The sequence below is a fragment of the Euphorbia lathyris genome, chromosome 5 (assembly GCF_963576675.1).
Source record: "Euphorbia lathyris chromosome 5, ddEupLath1.1, whole genome shotgun sequence".
Taxonomy (NCBI): domain Eukaryota; kingdom Viridiplantae; phylum Streptophyta; class Magnoliopsida; order Malpighiales; family Euphorbiaceae; genus Euphorbia; species Euphorbia lathyris.
The window spans coordinates 71,225,210-71,246,884 of NC_088914.1; the positions used below are offsets into that span (position 1 = coordinate 71,225,210).

At 35.5% G+C, this 21,675-nt stretch overlaps 1 protein-coding gene and 1 pseudogene across 1 annotated transcript; one reads left to right on the forward strand and one right to left on the reverse strand.

Moving 5' to 3' along the window:
• The first annotated feature begins 1,181 nt into the window (after window positions 1-1,181).
• LOC136228584 (suppressor of RPS4-RLD 1) lies at window positions 1,182-17,790 on the forward strand. The gene is made up of 24 exons (XM_066017011.1): window positions 1,182-1,516; window positions 1,663-1,772; window positions 3,744-4,567; window positions 4,670-4,714; window positions 4,910-5,011; window positions 5,093-5,173; window positions 5,566-5,632; window positions 6,030-6,130; window positions 6,215-6,322; window positions 8,661-8,731; window positions 8,921-8,977; window positions 9,285-9,393; window positions 9,498-9,578; window positions 10,293-10,379; window positions 10,657-10,857; window positions 13,852-14,180; window positions 14,629-14,715; window positions 14,783-14,882; window positions 15,092-15,183; window positions 15,275-15,313; window positions 15,452-15,542; window positions 16,477-16,574; window positions 16,666-16,975; window positions 17,556-17,790. Exons 1-23 carry the CDS (start codon window positions 1,395-1,397, stop codon window positions 16,952-16,954), a joined length of 3,291 nt encoding a protein of 1,096 aa, XP_065873083.1. The 5' UTR covers window positions 1,182-1,394; the 3' UTR covers window positions 16,955-16,975; window positions 17,556-17,790.
• Window positions 17,791-18,393: 603 nt separating this feature from the next.
• Window positions 18,394-21,370, reverse strand: LOC136231371 (uncharacterized; annotated as a pseudogene).
• Between the last annotated feature and the right edge of the window lie 305 nt (window positions 21,371-21,675).

The following is a 21,675-nucleotide window of genomic DNA, read 5'->3' on the forward strand; positions in this document are numbered from 1 at the left end:
AATAGACAATATATATGTAATAATAATAATAGCATAAATTTAGACTATTACAGGTAAATTTTTCTAATTTTAGAAGATACACAAAGTCAACAATCGAATATATCAAAAGATACACTTTCCTAATACTAGCTATATGCATAATGGAAAGTCAAAGTGAAAGCAATTTCAAAATAAAATAAATTAAAATAATTTAGAATAATATTTTTTATAAAACCACAAAAATTACTAATCAACAATTTTTTCTCTCCTATCAAATCCCAATAATCTCAAAATAAAAAAAAAAACAAATTTAAGAATTGAAATTGTTAAAATGCCATTTCCATTTTTACCAAAAAAAAAAAAAAAAGCCATTTCCATTAACTCTATAGTCAAATGATTACTATATTTTCTTTTTATTGAAGTGATAAAATGTAATTTAAAAGAAAAAACTATAAATTTCAGAGATTTCATTTCTTTCATTGGTATATTTTGGGTATTACTATTTACCGCCCTTAAATTCCTTACTACCGCTATCTTTTGACAATTTTACCCTTTGCATAATTTTTGATTCAAAATTTGAGAAAAAAAATTTGAGAGAAAAATTTAAAATTTGGCCTAAACGGATGCGGCATCCGTTCGGCCCATGGTGGGGGCGGACGCGGCACTCCGACCGACCCATTGGTGGGGCGGAGTGTCACGTCCGCCCCCACCATGGGCCGAACGGATGCCGCATCCGTTTAGGCCAAATTTTGAATGTGCAAAATCGTAAAATTTTTAGTGACGAAAAATACTAAATCGTTCAATTTTTTATGACGAAAAATGCAAAATTCCCCAATTTTTTGTGACAAAAAATACAAAATCGTCATGAAAAATATGTATTATTTTCGTGAGTTCTTTGATAAAAAAAACATAAATTTTAATGTTTCCGACTCGTAATCGTGCATTTTCGTGGTTCAGGTTGTTACACATCAATTATTTTCATAATTTCAATTATTGTTTTTCGGGTTTATGATTTTGGAGAGAGAATTTTTAGTTTTTGATCAAAATTATGAGAAGGGCAAAAAAGTCCAAATGAAGGCGGTGATAGTAATTTGAGTGCGGTATTTAGCTGCTCACTATATTTTACAGTAGATGATGGCGGGCGAAAGAAGTTAACGAAGCAATAGAGATCAATCTTCTGTTGGCACGTGTAATCCGCACGTACAAACCTCTTCCTCCACGTTCGACTTCTCTCCACCACCAGGTCCACCTTTCCTTCCACCCCTTTCTGTCCTTCACTCGCCTCCTTCGACTCCATTTCCTTTATCCTTTACCTTTTTACCCTTCTCCATTTCCTCTTGCTTCGAATTTCTGCATTCGAGCTACAGGAAGAAAAATTTGACCACCTAAACAAACTCTGACTCGCAAGATTGGTAATGACCACGGCGATCTCCGAGCGAGTTGAGCTTGCTAAGCTCTGTGCCTGTCGAGATTGGTCCAAGGCTATTCGAGTATTAGACTCTCTTCTTGCGCAGTCTTGTACCATTCAAGACATCTGGTGTGTGCATTTGTCTACTAATTGTTTTCTTGCTTCTTTGATCTTTCAATTTTCATGCCCGATTGATTCTTTTAGCTTATGCCAACTTCTTCTTTTTTTTTTTTTGAAAGAAACTTATGCCAACTTCTTGTTCTTCTTGTTTTCAGCAATAGAGCATTTTGTTACAGTCAATTGGAGCTCCACAAGCATGTGATTAAGGACTGTGATAAGGCGTTAAAGCTGGATCCTACGCTGCTACAAGCTTATATCCTCAAAGGTGTTGTACTCTATTCACTTTTCTGATTCGTCCTACCAATTTGAGCTTCATTTGCGTTTCCTGGCTTTTATTTAGAGATTGCTTCAGCCAATTCAAATTTGTGTATTCTTCCACTTGTAAGTTATATACTTGGAATCAGTACTTTGCTGATTGAATTAGGTTTCACAATAATTACTGTGAAACAATGAGCTGGACTTGCTAAGCAATCCATTCCAATATCCTATTTATGATACACTTCCTTCAATTAGTATGGATCGGGTGGATTGACTGATTAATGTATTACTGGAAATAGATTTAGAAATTGCTTGTAGATTGTTGGACCACAGTGATTTTACATTGTCCATAAGCATAAATACTTCTTCTTCTCTAGTTTTCAGTTAGTATATTTTTGGATCATCCCATTGACAACTTGAAATGCTTTGGTAGTTTTGCCTATAGTGTTCTGTCTATGCAGGTACATATGAGACTGCATTGGTATTACCTGTCTAGTTATGTAGGATTAATAACTTAAGAGTAACTCATAAAAGATCTTCTCAGCATCTATTTGAAATTTACATTTTTTATGTAAGTAATGTGATCGTTTTTTCTTCTTCTTCTGAATCAATAGGCATAGACATTCATATGGCTGTTGATTCATTATTCTTATAGAGAAGTTAGAAATGTTATCAGTTAGTGGTGGATGCCATTTTACATGTTCAACATTACTACCAAGACCTTTAGTTTGGCACTTATCTCTTAAAAATATAAAATAGAAGTGTTTTTAACATGGAAAAGTTAGTTCTACTCACTTGCAATGCATTTTGAGAGAAGCAATTAATTTCACTGCTTAATTTTGATATATAAAATTAATTGGAAATTAAGAGAAATTGAAATGACAGTGGCATAGTTAATAGATGAGACTACATATTTACAAATTGTTAAATAGATGAGTGCGCATTTGCAGGCATGTCTATTTTTTGCTTTTTTTTTTTTTGTTAATTTACTTTTACATTTTTGAATTTGAGAAATTTCAAAAAATAATCTGTGGAAAATCATAACTTAAAGAGGAAATAATTTCCTACAAAAAAGACAAAAGCCATTTTCCTATAAGATCACATACTTTAGAGGATGAAGTCGTTTTTATAGCAAATAATTTTAATTTTCCTTTGTACTAAATTGGATTAAATTGAACTGTTCCGGTGCTGAATAGAATTGTTGATTTGAGTGCAGAATGCAAGATTTTGAAAAATTCAAGGACGTTTTGAATTGAAGTAGACATCCATCTAATGCTTATCCAATCTTTTATTGGCTTCCATTAGATTACACTTGTGTAAAAGCACGCATCAAGCCAAATAATTGAGGTACTGAACAGAAATGACTTTTTGTTCAGGGACTGCAATAGTAAAAATCTGAATAAACTGAGGGGAATATTAATGGAATGAAACATTTCGAAATGAGAAAGTTCTTTTTTATGCAGTCTCAAACTTCTTTACCTCTTGAAAATAGAAAACTATGATTTTATGAAATAAGAGTGGTATATTCCTTGCCTAAGAAGTTCTTTTCTCTGACTAATGATCTATTTAGACTATCTTCTCATAAACACTTTAAGATATGTCAGATATTAATATGAAGTGGACCTTTAACTATCAGCTTGAGCTTTTAGTTCAATTGGTTCCATGATATGGTAGCAGAGCCACTTTGACCAAGTGGTCTAGGTTTCGGTTCTTGGCAACCCCATTTGTTGATTAAATTGCAGGACATGGTAATATGGGCCTGTGTTGTGCATGCTTCAAGCCCAGTGGGGTGTGTCAGATATTAATATGAAGTGGACCTTTAACTATCAGCTTGAGCTTTTAGTTCAATTGGTTCTATGACAATATACAATAATGAGATATAACTTTCAAAGATATTCACCATGCGAATTGATTAGACATTTGGGGTTTGTAGGCTCTCTTGTGATGTTATCCTTATGATCTAATTTTTGTTGTCCAGGTCGTGCATTTTCATCATTAGGAAGGAAAGAAGACGCTCTTTTGGTGTGGGAGCAAGGTTATGAACATGCTTTACGTCAATCTGCAGATCTGAAACAGTTGCTGGAACTTGAGGAGCTTCTTAAGTTTGCAAAACGGGATAAAAACATTAATGGTGAGAAACATGTGACAGAATCTAGATCTTCATTGAGCATAACTGAAGTTGCCCCTCATATGAATGGCCAATCAAGTGAAACCATTAAGAAAAAACATAATTTAAGTGATATCTACAGGTCATTCAATGAGTCCCTATCTGAGGATTGCAGCAAGTTTGGAGATAATTTGGAAGTGTTCAATGGTTTAAGAGATAATGCTGGGGCGAAGTCACCTGTTCTTGTATCTGAATCAGTTCCTCAGTTGAATGGAAAATCTGGTGAGATTTACTCAAATCACAACAAGTTTGTTGATAAAACCAAATTATGTAGCAAGTTGGGGGATACACCTGAAATGGACAGCAGGTCGGAGCATAACTTAAGTGGAAAAGCTGAAGTGGGTAACAAGGCTGATAGAATGATGAATGGAAATCATGATATTGTTGATAATCTGAGTTGTAATTCCAAATCTTGTAATAACTTAAGCATTAAACCAGACCTGTCAAGTAAATCATCTATGATATCTAGTAGCTCTGGTGATACAAGTGAAATTTGCAGCAAATCAAGTAGTAAAAAGGACATGCCTAATGAACGAAGTGACGAAGTCAAGAGAAATAAGAAGTTCTCTGTGACTAGGATTTCAAAGACAAAGTCCATAACAGTAGATTTTCGCCTGTCAAGGGGTATAGCACAGGTATATGTCAATTTGCCTGTTAGATTTTGGTTCGTAATTCTCTTGTTGTTACTCATATTTCTTTTTTTTTTTGTCTATGTTTTGCATTTTGCTTTCTTGCAGGTTAATGAAGGCAAGTATGTTTCTGCAATATCTATCTTTGACCAGGTAAACTGTTTGGCACGTGCATAAGATCGGTGGTATTCTGTGTTGTAGGAATGCATCTCAAATCTATCTTCTTGTTGTGTTATGTTTGGTGCCGTGGGTGTATTAAAAGTGTGGGATTGGTCACCATGTTCCATGTTCCAATATTCATATATAATACTTGAATGAACTAGTGTTTTTTTTTTTTTGCCTAATCAGATACTGAGAGAGGATCCTACTTATCCTGAGGCATTAATTGGCAGAGGTACAGCATATGCATTCCAAAGAGAACTTGAGGCTGCTATTGTTGATTTCTCAAAGGTATTTAAATCATCAATGTCCAAGACATGTGAAAAGATACGAGTTTCTCTTGCAAGTGATTTTACTTGATTGATATCTTAGGCTATTGAATCAAATCCATTAGCTGGTGAGGCGTGGAAGCGAAGAGGGCAAGCCCGAGCTGCCTTAGGGGAACCTGTAGAGGTGAGAATAGTTATAACCATTCATTAAATATTGGCGTCTTTATAACCCACCATATGAAGAGTTCATATCGTAGCATGCTTGTACAGAAAACTGGAAAAAGATATGCACTTGGCCATTGACGACAACTTTTTTTTTTCTTCCTGGATGTTTAAACTATTTGTTTTTTGCATGCAAGAACTGAATTTCTGTGCAGTTATTTAGTTTAAGGGACTAGATGAAGGCATCAAAGGAACTTCAAAGGCCCAAATTGTTCTGTGTTTTTTTTTGTTTGTGAATCTAGAGCTGAGTGATTTGGTGATTAGTTACTTATTATCTTTTTTTTTCTCTTTTCTTTCTTCTTTTATTATTGATACTAAATCGTAATTTTGATATCATGTGTCATTTCCTTGCAGGCAATTCAAGATTTAACCAAGGCATTAGAGTTCGAACCAAACTCACCAGATATATTACATGAACGGGGTAATCTTCTTAAAAATCTAGGTCATTCACAATGTTTTTAAATATGTAATCAGCTTTCTGAATACAAGAGGGGATATATTGCGCGCACTTTCATTTCTAGTCTCTTTTATTCTGTTTGTTCTGCTAATCCTGAAAGAGGAACTACCATGTCGAGAGTATATTGGGAAGATTGTTGCTTGTGGTCGTATAAATCCATCTGTAGTTTGTTGATGTAAACAATGATTTGTTTTTTGCTTGTTAAGTGTCATAATGCATTTGGGTTCTACTTTATTGTCCCGATATTGTCAGTAGCGTGCTAGCAAATCTGAATCTCTTATGTATTGTAATTCAAGTAAATATTACTTGTCAAAGTAATTATACGTTTTATGCCGAGCATTGACAAACATGTAAAATGCAGGAATTGTTAATTTCAAGTTCAAGGATTTTGATGCTGCTGTTCAAGATCTATCTACCTGTGTGAAGCTTGATAAGGATAACAAATCTGCCTATACATATTTGGTCAGTTCTGATCATGTGATATTTTGTTCATCATTTTAGATCTTACATTTGTACGCTTAGACTGAACAAGCATGTACTTCATAGGGTTTAGCATTATCTTCAATTGGTGAATATAAAAAGGCTGAAGAGGCACATTTAAAATCAATCCAACTTGATCGGAGTTTCCTTGAGGGATGGGCCCATCTAACGCAGGTAATTGTGCAACTGTTGCATCATATCTAAGGAAATTATTTTACTTGATATTTTATTGACGCAGACAGCACGCTCTTGTGTCAGATGCCATGATTTATGCATTATTTTTTACTTGATATCTAAGGAAATTAGTTTACTTGATAAGAGTCTCCTTCACTCCACTCAAACAGAAACTGCTACAGACACACCGAAGAACATCAAGTGACAATGAATGGTTATTAGTAGCAGTTGGGTACTTAGGTTAAGATGTTAAGTATATGTTAATGTCTCTATGAAGTATGAACTTAACGTGGTGTTTTTGACATTTATGATTTAGTATTATGTTTTTATGTGGTTTTGTTTTGTTTGTGTGGTTATAAGTGTGTTTTTTTGTTTATGCTTCAACTAGTAAAAGAGTATTTTTTTTTTTTTTCTGTGCCTCATATTCCTCAGGCGCGCGTGCCTTGCATTGGGCCTTGATCCTAGGCTCCAAGACCCCTTAGCACCTTAGTGCGGCTTGTGCCTTTAACAACTATGGTCTTTGCCCAAATAAGTCCTGGACCTTTCATTTTTGTGCGACTTCAGCGAGTTGACTCATCACTATCAAATTATGCTAGTCAACTTGTGAATCAGTCGAAAAATAAGAGATGGAGAGAACTTATTTTGCGAAAAAGGTAACTGAAACTTAGGGTAAATATTTTATTAGTCCCTAAGTTTTTCCATATTACACTAGTCAGCCCCTCTGTTTTGAGAAAAACACTATAGAGTCCCAGAGTTTTGACAGAACTAACTACTTAATCCATCAATCCATATTTTTGTTAATTAATGGTTAATTTTTATACAATATGACAACTTTAACCCTTCTATCATTAATTAATTAATTTACATATATGTTATTTAATCAAGATTTATATAATTTTTTATTATATTAATGCAAGCATGAAAAGTAATCTTAGTGATAAAATTATATTATTATTTAGTGTATTTTTAATTTTTAATTAAAAGTAGGTAATCAAATCTATAATAACTTGATATTTTAATTTTAATAATAATGAATATATCTTTCATATAATATTTCTTTTAGGGAAAAGGACAAAAAAAGAAGACTGGTTTGCCCTATTTGCAAACACAGGCTTTTGTTTAGAAGTTTGCAAATAGAGGTTTGTTCTCTTCTGTTAACAAGACATGATGTTTTAAATTACACCGTTAAGTTTTGATTATGTGTACAATTGATAATCAAAAGCATTTTTTTCTTTTAAAAAAATACATTTACATATCTACAAAACACAGCTCTCCCATTTGGTGATTGGGGTTGGGAAGAAACTGAAATTGATTTGGAAATAGGTTGGGAAGAAACTGAATGAAATCGAGTTAGGGAATAGGGTTCTAAGAAACTGAAATCATTTTCATTATTTTAGGGATGGGAAGAAGTTTGCAATTCGATTTGGGGGTTATGTTTTGTCGATATATAAATGTATTTTTTTTAAAGACAAAAATGCCCTTAGTTGTCAATTATACACATCGGAACTTAATAGTGTAATTTAAAATATTGTGTTTTTGTTAACAGAACATACCACATACCTCTATTTGCATATAGGGAAAATTACAGTCATTTTTTTTTGTACTTTTCCCTTTATTTTATGCAGTGTTCTTAATTTAAGTAGTATTAAATTCTTAATCTTTTAATTAATGATCGGTAAAATGAAATGTAAAATAAAGCCATTAATTTTAGGAAATGTGAAGTGCGATTATCATAAAAGAGTTCACGACTCTCTTTGGTGAGAAATACGTATTAAGGACCTTCTGCTTGGAAGGTGCTATCAGCCTTTGAAACAGATGATTTGCTGTTCCAAGCTTTCCATTCAATGTCATGTAATTCTTTTTTAAATGTCTATTTTTGCCTCTCTAGGACATATAGAGATTTACACAATATTCCAACTTTATGTTGAAGATGTCTTTTTTGAGCTTTGATCATTTAGCATCTGGAATGCATCTGACTTATTGTTTGGAGCTTCCACAAGGCATTCAAAGCAGAATAAAAAAGCCTTTCATGTGGAATTTTTTTTTTTTTATCATAGCATCATTAGTTAATACTAAAAATTGCAAAAATAATGGCTATTTGTATTGATTTATTGTCTCAACTTACTTGAGAAAAACACATGCATCTGTCTGGGTTCAACTTCTTGCTTGTGTATTATAAGAATTATAAAGAGATGCCTAACCGTTAACACTATGTCCATTTGCAAATTTCTCAGTTTCAGAAATTTTAAGTACACGTTTTTCTATTGAGATCGCAGGTTTCTTTGTGAAGAAGCTTTAACTGTTACTTACTGTTGTTGCACGTATATATTGATGACAGTTCTACCTGGATTTAGCAAACTCTACAAAAACCTTGGAATGTGTTCAGGAGATTCATCAGATTGATATAAGGTAATTTCAAACAGACTCTGCCCCATTTCACACTGGCCCTGAATATGTTATGCTGAACATACCAATATCTGGTTGTGACGATGATGCCTTCATCTGGATGATTTTGACATAATTGAGAGGGTTTCGGATTCTGGTTGCAATGCGCAGTTTTCCTCTTATTATGACTTATATACTTCCTCCTTTTAATAGATTTGCAAAGGCTTATCACTTGCGTGGGGTACTGCTGCATGGAATGGGAGACCACAGGTATTATTCCAGTTTTACAGGAAAGGGCCATTTTCTTAGAAATATATTACTCTTTTGGAATAAAATTTCCGTTAACCCATTTCTCTGACTTGTATGAACTGAAAATAATTTTCTTTGTGCAAGTTCTATATATGGAGAATGTCAACCTTTTCCTCTCCATATATAAAGGATTGAGAGATCATTAACCCATAATTTTCTTTGTTTTCAGTATTCGTTTGTTTATTTAATATTCTCTCTTATTAAAGATATCATTTTCTTGTTAGTGGTGGCCAGAAATAATTTTCTGATTGTTATCCTACTGTTACAGGAAGGCTATCAAGGATTTATCTCTGGGCTTGACTTTTGAAAAGTCAAACATAGAGTCCTTGTATTTACGAGGTTCCTGCTACCACGCTGTTGGAGAATATTCAGAGGCGGTAAGAAGTTTTTGATGAAACTATCTTTTCTTGTTGTTCTGAAGTGGAAGTCATACATCATCCACTAGAATAAATCTGTTTGTTTCATATTTTGATGGTCACAGGTGAAGGATTATGATGCTACCCTAGATATGGAACTAGACTCAGTGGACAAGTTTGTACTCCAATGCTTAGCCTTCTACCAGGTGTGGTTTGATCCACCATATTATAACATCTTGAGAACTGTATCCCAGTCATGGTGTTCACATCCTAGTATTGAATAAAATATTTCTATCTGGTATTTGTTTATAACATAATTCTGTATGTGATAGAGAACAGGCTGCAAATATTCTGGGTCAGAGTAGTAAAAGGCCCAAAGAGTGGAAAGTATATACTAGGAGGATTGAGGGTACAAAGGGTCAGCAAGACAGTTAGTTATTTTGGTAGGATGAGCTGGAGGGTATTCCGGGAATTAGGAAGGGTATATATAGGAGTTGGTTAGGAGATCCAGGTTAGGTATTTTTGTTAGTTTTACTGGCTGCTAAATGCAGAGGCTCTGCCTTTAGTGTAGAGAGAGAGAGAGAGAGAGGGGTGGGGGGGGGGGGGGGGGGGGGGTCGGGGGTGGGGGGGTTTGGGGTTTAATTCTAGCTTGATCCATTTATCTTTTCTTATTTCTTCCCTGAATTCTATATTCCATCTACTTTACATTATTCAAGGAATACCTATTTTACCATTGTGTGTGTGATTGTATGTTCACATTATCAATTCTAACCAGTTTGTGGAGTGTGAATATCGATTCTCTGTCAATATGATTGATAGAAAGTGCAACAGACCAACAAGAAGATGATATTTTAGTACCTACGATAAACCTCGCTTTCAATGAAACAGTTCTAATTTTAGTTGCTATATATCTTTTGCAGAAGGAGCTTGCTTTGTATACAGCTTCTAAAATTAACAGTGAATTTTGTTGGTTTGATATTGATGGAGATATTAATCCCCTATTTAAGGTAATAATAAGAAACAATTAATAAAATCTCTTTTTACATGTTTTCTTTTATTATATTTACCTTCTCCTTCCTTAATATATTCACTTCTTTGAGGGCCTGTTTGGGAGTTCCTTTTAACATATTTTTTCATATATTTGAGAGAGAGCTGGTCTACAGGCTGATAAAGAACAATCACATGCTTTAAAAATGAAAGCATCCATCATCCACTATTTGTCAAAACAAATGTTAATATCTCACTTGTGTATTTTTGTTGTGTGCATGTCATAATGGAATTTAGGAGTATTGGTGCAAAAGGCTGCATCCGAAGGATGTATGTGAGAAGGTTTACCGGCAACCTCCTCTTTCTCCGAAAAGGAGCAAGCTGAGAAAGCAAGATTTTTCCATTACAAAGCAGAAGACAGCTCTTCTAATGGCTGCTGATTCAATTGGCAAGAAGATTCAATATGATTGCCTGGGCTTCTTACCCAACAGACGCCAGGTAATTAATTTGAAGAACAATGATATGGTTCTTCTGATTTCTTGGCTTAGTTTTCATATTTCGTTTTTCTCTTAATTTAGAGAAAGTGCTTCCCTTCCATTTCAAACTCATGATTAAGTTGTTATGTTTTATTATTTATTTATTTATTACTATTAGGGTTTGCAATAGACTGCTATCTTGCATCCATACTTTTTGATCTTTTTAGAAACATGTGCTGAACTCCACACTGATTCTGCTATTTTCTTTTTTTGAATGAGTGAACCTCGGTCTCTGATGAAATTAATGTTTATAGTGAGGATGAATTTTGGTTTGTCTTAGTTCATTTATGCAATATGCATACATGATCCCAAATCTTTGTGGTGTTTAAATTAACTTGATCAAAGTTTGTTTCTTTTTGAAACTTCTTCCAGTAGTCATGACATTGACGATTTTAACTCTACATCTAACTTCTTATCCAATAGTTTAAGGCGATTGCCTGGACCACACATTACTACTGGCTACTAAAGGGCGGCCTGGTGCACGAAGCTTCCCCACTAAGCGAGGGTCCGGGGAGTGGTCCCACCACAAGGGTGTATTGGGGGCAAGCCTTCCCCTGCCAATTATTTTGGTAAGAGTCCGCTCCTAAGACTCGAACCCATGACCTCTCGGTCATGCGGCAATAATGTTTACCGTTGTGCCAAGGCTCGCCCTCACATTACTACTGGCTACTGCAAAATATAAATTATTAGCCAAGTAGACTTTCAGATTATTAGAGCAGTTAGACAAACATAATTATATATATGAAGTACAAACAACCTATGTAAGATCTTCAGAACTGAATAAGAAGTGTTGCAAGTATTTTGGAAGGGTAGAATCACTGCTTACTTGTCTTTATTCGTCGTCATATCCCTGCGGGATCAGACTAGCTTCCACAGAGATGATAAAAAATTAGAGAGAGCCCTGCAGTTTTCTAGGAGAAAAGGACAGAGAGCGTGCACTGTTGATTATCCTTATTGTACATTTTAACCGCCGGTCCTTGAAATTGTAAATGTGATAGAACAGCAAGTTAAAATTCAACCTTCTCTCCTAATTCCAAATCTTACAAGTATTAAATTACTGTCAGTGAAATGTACAATCAAACCCAATAATCAACTTCGGTTCATTTCCTTGTCAAAGCTGAACTGTGTAAGGAAATACTAGTTAAGCTCAGACTGATGTGTCTTAATTGACAAAAGGAGAAGGGAGCAAAACCTTTTGATACTCCATATCTGAAGATTAGAAGTTTACTAAATGCTGGTAAAATAAACATGGCAAATCTCATGGAGAAATACCTTCATTATACAGGGGAAGAAAAGTATGAAGGCAAAAGTATTAACCTATGATCGATATATGCTGATAGACAGAGCGATTAATCTTAATAAAGAGAAAAACACCCAGATGCAAGAAGCAATCCTGCCTGTTGGATTCCATGCACAAGCACAAATAAAGGGAAGAAAATGTTGCATTGAAGCAATATATATCTAGCTGAAAAGCACAGGAAGGAAAAAAAGAAAGAAAAAAGTAAACACAGAATGAAGATTAGAAAATTCTCCAACCTCTGATGCATGTCCCTCCAAAATCATCACACCAGAGCGGGAAATGTCACATACCTGAGATGTTGACATTGTGGAGACATGAGGAGTGTTAATCTCTTACACGATCACACAATATTATATTATAAATCTGAAATTGCACGATCACACCATATTATGTTATAAATCTGAAAGTTAAGTGAAAAATAAATAAACACAGATGAGGATTAGACAATTCTCCAACCTCTGATCTATATAAAAAAAAGGGCGGCCCGGTCGCACTACGCGTCCCCGCTGAGCGAGGGTCCGGGGAGGGGTCCCACCACAAGGGTGTACTGGGGCAAGCCTTCCCTTGCCAATTTATTTGGCAAGAGGCCGCTCCTAAGACTCGAACCCGTGACCTCTTGGTCACACGACAACAACGTTTACCGTTGCGCCAAGGCTCGCCCTCCAACCTCTGATTTATATGTCCCTCCAAAATCACCACACTTGAGCTGGAGATGTCACATGCCTGAGTTGTTCATGTTGTGGAGACATGGAGAGTGTTAAAATCTAGCAGTATTAACTTATAAATTTGAGACGACAGGTTTGACAGTATCATTTTTGTTATGTTTATCTCATATAAAATTGTATGAAATATACAAATAACATAACACGATTTTGACATGACCCGACTTGACACCTGACATCCATTGGTTCTGGTCCTATTCAAAAAATAATTATAGAGAGAGTGCAGTCTTTGTACAATTTTCTCAGCAAAACATTGATTGAAAACTAAAACTGGTTATTGATTTACCATTCTCTACTGCTATACAACAGTGAACAGAAAAAAAATCATTCTTAGGGTCGAGCAAATGCGAGAATATGGAAGAGAAACTGGTTTTACAATTCTAATAATGATTTCTTTTTCTTAAACCAAAATCTCCACATATAAATTGCTCTGCGGAATATTTCTGTCTTCCAATATCCTATTTCCATATTACCATATTTCTGTCTTCCAATATCCTATTTCCATATTACCATATTTCTGTCTTCCAATATCCTATTTGGCTGTGAACTGAAGTTGGCCTATTGCACTATACAAGGGAAGTGCCCCTGCATTGCATTGTTTTGAATCTAGCACCATGTGATGTAATTGCCGAGCATCTGGAGTACCCCTGATAAACAGCTGTTGTTCTAACTTGTTGATCTAGAGCTTCTTTTGCCATTTTTGTCAGTTCATTTCTTTGTTCTGCAACTTGTAACCTTCTAAATTTTAATGTACTAGTTACAGTTTTTGGGTGACATGCTAATAATCTCAGTGCCAAACATTTTATTTGGGGGATGGGGTTGAAGTCCCACCTGAATTCACTTCTTGCTAATAAGATGCATATAAGTGAACATGATTTTGGTTTCTTATTATAGATCAGATATGCTATTGTGATTTTCTTCTGTTATGTTTCAGCATCGTATGGCAGGATTAGCAGCTATTGAAATTGCACAAAAGGTTTCAAAAGCATGGCGTTCTTTGCAAGCTGAATGGAAACATTCTAATAAAAGCATCTCAAAAAATGGGAAGAGAGCTAGGAGAAGGATTAACATGTCTAGTCAGAATAGAGGTGGTGCTGGTTGTAGTACAAGCAGTTCTTCAGAAACATCAACTTCACATGGAACTGCTGAAGACCGGTCATCCGGTCGTCATAAAATGTCATGGCAGGATGTATACTCGATGGCTGTCAAATGGAGACAAATTTCTGAACCATGTGACCCAGTTGTCTGGATTAACAAACTTAGGTAACAATGTGATCTACTAAGTCCCATCCATCAAAATGCAATGAAATATGTGGGATTGCATGTTATACGGAGTATTTGTGCTTAAGCATATTATATAATTTTCTTTGTTATTATAGAATTTTTTACTTTATTCAGCTATATTCATTTTGTTATTGATGTAATATCAGGGTTTGTTGGATCACTGTTGAACTTAAAATATTATATAGACTTTTAATACTACTGGTCATAAAAAATTTGGTAAATTGTATCAACGTTTTCTTATTACATTATTGTGATATTGAGGAACCTGGGATTTGTATCCTACAATATTGGCTCTAGAATACTTATTTGCCGTCAGTAGTATGAGATTTTGTATTCTTAGAGGTTTGCAATGAATGACACACAACTGACTCAACTCTTTGCTCCAATATTTTCTTCTGGACTGAATTTGTGCATTCCTGCAATTCAGTGAGGAGTTCAACTCTGGATTTGGGTCTCACACGCCGTTGATTCTTGGACAAGCAAAAGTTGTTCGTTATTACCCGAACTATGAAAGGTGAACCCTATTTAATTCTGTTATGATTGATTATGTCTTAAAATTCTCATCAATTTTGATGTTCTAGAACATTAAATGCTGCAAAGATGATCATGAAGGATAAGTTGTACGTGCACAACAAAAAGGATGAAGTCATTGATATATCCACTGATGAGAAATTACAAGATGTGGGTACTTAGATTCTTCTTCTTCTTGTGTGGATAATGTAAATTTATAAGTTGTTGATCTACTTCTTGGTATTAAAGATTTCATGGTGTGCCTGATTGAGCTTTGGTTCTTCCTACTTTTAATTATTAGTAAGGTCATTGAATTCTATGATCCTTAATATATACTTTCTTATTAATAAGCCTTTTCCCAATTGTCATTGATCAAACAGATTCTGGATGCAAAGACCTGTTCTGATCTTTACAAAGTGGTTGGTGAGGACTTCTGGTTGGCTACATGGTGCAACAGTACTGCAGTTGAGGGGTAATCTTGACATACGATGTTAAATGTTTTGTATTATGTGTATGAATTTGTTTCTGATGACATCTTTCTTGGTTGTTTATTCTCCTTTTAGGAAGCGGCTTGAAGGGACTAGGATTACTCTGGTAAAAATGTAAGTCTTCATGCTTATTTTTCCTAATTCTTTCCCATTTGTATTTCTGCTTAACTTTCGTTTTCGCTTTCTTTAATGCATACATTCATATTCATCATTTTTTTTCAATGATGGATTAATATCAAATGATTCTTCCAGGGGTGACCATGGATTTGACTTTGCAATTCGAACACCTTGCACACCTTCCAGATGGGATGAATTTGATGCTGAAATGGCAACGGCATGGGAAGTGAGTTGATCGAGTTCTCAAGATATTAGCCTAACGATTTGACCATTATTGTTAATCGATCAGTTTTTATTTGTTAAAAAGGGCGGCCCGGTCGCATTACGCGTCCCCGCTGAGCGAGGGTCCGGGGAGGGGTCCCACCACAAGGGTGTATTGGGGGCAAGCCTTCCCTTGCCAATTTAATTGGCAAGAGGCCGCCCCTAAGACTCGAACCCGTGACCTCTGGTCACACGACAACAACGTTTTACCGTTGCGCCAAGGCTCGCCCTCTCAGTTTTTATTTGTTAATGCTTGGAAAATTTCCCTTTGCATGATTGATCTCTCTTCCGTTTTTTTGACATTATTCAGACATCCCCACTTGCATAACTTAATCAACGTTGTCTGTATATATTCATTGCATTTTTTTTGTCTGTTGATGATGTTGTCTCCTTGAAGAACTGCTTTTATGCCAAGATGATGATTTTATACTTCAAATATGATACATATGAGTGTCTGGTTTGGTAGAGCAGTTTTTCAGACCTTGAAACTGTATGAAAAGCTTAATCTCTATTTTAGCATCAACATTGGGCATTATGCATTGGATCTGCTGATATGCTTATATTTTAAAAGTAATACAACTCCAGTAGGGAAAATTTATTGTGCTTTCTGATTAGCTCTATTTTTCTTTTGTTCATAGATGAGCGTATGACAAGCAAGTGAATACCTGATAATATATAAACATATACACACACATGTATGTTGGGGTGGGGTTAGCATGTGTTGTGCCTTTGAATTTGATCCTTGTAATTTTGGATTCTGTCCTTAATTCTTGTGCTGAAATCTTCAACTCGATTTATTCATATTCAGGATATTCTTTTTTACCTGATATAGATCATCTGCTGATATTGAAACTTATTGTTTTCCAATTATTAATATACTGTTAAATTTGGATTGGCAGACTATATGCAGTACTTACTGTGGAGAAACTTATGGGTCTACTGATGTTGATGTACTTGTAAATGTTAGAGATGCAGTTTTAAGGATGACATATTACTGGTATATTACATCACTCTCAATTCATAAAAGGGTTGGTTTGTGTCTGGAATATTATGATTCTTCCAGTAAATAACTAGGAACACATTTTCAGGTACAATTTTATGCCACTGTCTAGAGGATCTGCTGCTGTTGGATTTATAGTTTTGCTTGGCTTGCTTCTTGCTGCTAATATGAGATTTGAGGGGAAAATCCCGAAAGGGCTGCAGGTTGATTGGGAAGCCATTCTGAACTTTGAACCAACCTCCTTCATGGATTCTATCAAGAGTTGGCTGTATGAATCGCTGAAGGTTACAACATCGTGGAAAGATTATCCAGATGTGGCATCAACGTTTCCCACAGTAGGATCAGTTGTAGGTGCTCTTAGTTCATTTGATGATTGAGCTCCTTTGAATCCTTCAGAGGTGGGTTAGCTGCATTCATATGTTTAGTGAGTTCCTATTGTCGGCATATGAAAATGAATTTTTTTATGATTTCCTCTGCCTTGAAGATCAAACTCTTTCTTTTAGAATTTACAATGCCAACAAGAGATCTGTCCTTCAATAATTTTTTTTGAAGGGGAAGGGGAAGACCTAAGCAAACTTGGAGGAGGGTGATCGAGAGTGATATGAGTTTATTGGGAATTGAGGAAAATATGGTAGTGGATAGGACGGAGTGGAGGGAGCGAATCTGTGTCGCTGACACGACTTGATTTTGACGGTTTTATATGATGGTTCATGTTAGCCGACCCCGAATCATTTCGGGACTAAGGCTTTGTTGTTGTTGTTGTTGTTGTTGTTGTTGACATAACATGATGCATCATAGGTATATATGTGACGAATCAGTTCCAATTGTTATTCAGGCTTGTTTCTCATGTTTTGAGAAGGTGATACAGATACTCCATGGAAGCACATTCCCCATATTGGAGCATCCTCTATATAGTTGATTCTAATGATTCAAATTCAAACTCAATTCTTAACTGACTTAAACTTCAACTTGATGCAGTGAAGGAAAGCAATGCGTTTTAAGGCAGTTGGTCTTTCCTAGAGTGGAGGGTTCCAGTGGACACATAGAGACACACAAGGTCCCTTTGCATCCATTCTAACCTAACATTATTGTAAGAATGTATGTCTATTGTGCAATTGTGTATTGTACAGCATTACAGAATAATACTATTTTTCAAGCTTTAATCTTATTGTTCTCTTTACCTTTAAATAAATGTCTATGTTCCTTCAATCTATTTATCATGTCTGACGTTAAATTCGCTCCACTAGTTCAATGAGAAATAGCCAAGAAGTTAGGTGAGGCTGGATTATGGTATGTATATGCCTTTAAAATTCTTGTCATAGCTTATTTTTTTTGGGCGGTGATGTTTTGAGAATTGAGCCTGTCTCAATGTGATAATGATTTCATAAATGTCATAATACATTAATCCAAGAAATAAAAAGATAGCCCTCAGCTTCTGCATGATCTAGATGCCTTATCTGTGGCCTTCTGGGATTGGTAATTGTCGTTCTTTGGCAGCTGTTTTTGCATTTTTGAGCAACTTTTGGGATGTATTATTGTGAATCAACTTGTTGCAAATGTCTACTGGGAAAATACCAAACAATTTAGGGCCACCCCATAATGGGTAACAAAGCAAGTATTACTTTATGGGAATTGTTGGATTTGGAAATAAATTATTGTTAATGGTATCTTGTAAGGATAGAATTAGTGAGTTAGGTAGGATATCATAAATGTAAAATCTAGATTAGGTATAATAAAAGATTGATTAGCTTCCCTGGGGCCTCGTAGGCATTGTCCCTATTAGTTTACAGGTCGTAATCTAGTGAAAAGATGGAGGAAAGAGTTGAGGTATCCTTCAATTATTAAGCAAACAAAAAAACAAACAGATATGGTTATTAGAAAAGATGTATGATCTTCCTCTGAGACTCAACTTCACATCACTCGGATATCAAACATGGAATCCTAATACATTGTGGATGCTAGGTTGCTGATACATGTCAATCATCTTGCCTTAAGCTGTTGGCCCAAAAGTTGAAGGCCTCGAGTATTAAATGCATACCAATCCATACATATAAATACATGGCAGGTAGGTATTCAAAAAGGATTATTGCATAATTATATACATAAACTTGTCATGTGTTGCTATTTGATATCTTGAGCTTGTATTCGGACACATAACATATATTTTAAACTTGTCAATTTTGTACATCTGACACCCTTATTTGCCGATTTGGTAGACTTTAAAGTTGACATGACGCCGTCGAGTCAAACTTTCACCTAAACACATTCCATGTCATGTCAACAAAGAAGAGTGTGAGCTTTAAAATTGATAAATGTAAAAAGAGGTAACTTTAGGTGTCAATTATATACTAAACCAATTCAAATATTATTAAAATGTATTTATGTTTTAGTGGTCTGATTGATCGGATCTGGACTACGATTCTTGCAAATACATTCTCTACGAGCTGATTCATCACTCTCTCTATTGCTTCTCTTCTCCATTTTACCTACTTAATGCTTCTTGTGCAATCTCTTTCACCCTACGATTCTTCTAGAACGGTGGGCATGCCTGGCCAAAACAAAAACAATTCACAACTTTTGGCATATTATAAGTAGTGGGTATAGCTTTCAGACAGTATGTCTGTAAAAAGCGAAAATGCAAGTTTAGGAGTACATGAATTTGGTCCGGTTTTTGAAGATGTTTCATTAGCTCACTGAATTTATTTAAAATGGTCTATTGACCTACTGAACTTCCTTCAAGCTCTTGAACTTGTTTACATTTTTTTCTTGATCTATTTTAGATAATCAGTTTTTTTTTTATTGAGTCGGGTTAAGCCATTTAAAAACAAAAGAAAAGGAGTACAGATCAGGTTTCACCTCTCTTCTGTTTGATCTCCATCTCCATCATCATCACCCATTTCCTTCCTTTGCATTCGTCTACTTTCTTTCACAGTTGCAAAAGGCGACGTGGCATTCATGTGCTTATTGATCATACGAACTGCTGCGTAGTGTGGCACATTCTTGCTGGTTTTCTCAGCTTTCATACGGCCATTAATGAACATTAAACAATCCATTAAGCTCTCCTTAGACAACCCTTCCATGTCATAAGCTTGACATCTTCTCCACAGGCTTTTACTGTGAGGATTTGCAGCAGCAGATGATAAACTCAAAGCTCTAGTGCTATCACTAATGGCAGCTTCTGAATTTCTCAGTAACAAATAACCTTGTGCTCTATTACTATAAAGAACTATCCTTTCTTTTCTCATCTTCAATGGACACAACTCAAGAGCTTTAGTATACTTCATTATAGCTTTCTCAGTTTGTCCACACCAGAACTTCTTGTTTCCATCTTTTTTCAATATCCAGGCTACCTCTTTCTTCTCTTCCACTTCTTCAGCAGACATTAGCTTCTCCTTTTTTCTTCTTTCCACTTTCAACTCCCATGTTTTCTTCAATGCTTCCTCTGCAATTTTGCTCCTCAATTTCAGTCCACCGTATCTGATCTTATGGAAATCGAGTAGAAGTGTTTGTGTGATTGCATCTCCAGTTTTCATTCTTAGCTCAACTAAGTCAGCTAAAAACAAGGCTGCTATTTCAATTACTTTATATCTTGTACTTGTATCTTTCAGCAGCAAGAGAAGACACTCTATAGCCATTTCCTGCCAATCATCAGAAGATCTGGAAGTGTGGCAGAGATTCATGATCACTTCTTCCGAATTGGCAATACTTTCTCTTCCAAGTTTTGTGTTGCATAAACTTCTTAAGACTCCAATTCCACCAGGTGAAGTTCTGCAATTCCCTAATCCACTCCACATTCCACACAAGTCATTCAAGAAGTGTTTCTTGCAGATTAGGCTTAGAAATCTTTCTTTACAGACAAAGCAGTTTAATAGATAGAGAGACCAAAACTGTATCTGGCTAGCCCAATCTTCTGCCTTTCTGTTCTCTATCTCTACACCTCCTACCCCTCTTGTGAGCAGGTCTGAATGATACTTCAACCGGTTTCTATTTTTTACCCTTAGAAACTTGTTGTAGGCCGTTTCGAAACAATTGCAAGCCAACTCCATTGCTTTCTCTATGATCTCTTGATGCTCAGCAATGGCTTCAAAGGTGGGTTCGTGGCTTGCTAGATGGCCTAGGGCTCTTACAGCTACTCTTTGCTCTATCCATGTGATTTTTCCTCTAAGAAGCTCAATTAGAGGATGAACCACGCCTGAGTTGACTGCTTGCTCTGCGAATTCGGAGGTGTTCATGGTGTAAGAACCGATTATATGGGCTGCATAGTAGGGGATATAGATGTTTTGATCTTTGAGAAGCCATTGTTTGTCTTTGATGCCTCTTTCAATCATCTTTCCCATGCATTCAAATATGCCAAGATAGGGGAATTCCGGGTCATCAGGTTGAGTCATAGCGATATTCCAGAGGCTGCTTAAGGCTAAAACGTGTTCTTGATCATCTCTGAGAGGCATTTGTTTGAAGCATTGTGTGATTTTTGCTCTTCTGAGAGATGGGTCTGGTTCATTCATGCTGCAAAAGAAGCAGAAAGGGTTTGTGCATGTATTATGGAGCATTTTAGAAGTGCATTTGAGTGGATTTTTTTGGTATTTTGATGCCATTTCAATACTCAAGAAAATGGGGAAAAAAATGGGAGGTTTTTGGATGAGAAATGGGAAATACAGAAGCCCAAGTTGGTTTGAATTCTGGTGGAAGAGTGACTCTTTAAAGTAACTTTTGCCCATTTTCCACAAATTAGGTAAAATGTATGAACCTTAACAATAAAATAACATCTTTTAATAACAATATAATGCAGTATAGTGACCATCAGCTTAATTATAGTAAAACTAATTGCCTGGTCTTGTCATGAATGAGAAATTTTGTTACACACCAAGCTCACTCACTATGTTCATGTGTCACGCCAATGCGCCGCTGCAATAATTTAATGTGAGGTGAAATCTTAATTAATCAGTAAAATAGTAACATTATGTAATTAATTATATATTTTTCAGGGTATTGTATTATTGGTTACTTAAGTAAGATCAATTTTAGTCATATGATTCAATTATGTGTGCTACTGACACCGGTTTTAAAAACTTATTAAAATGCTAAGAACTAAGTTTTC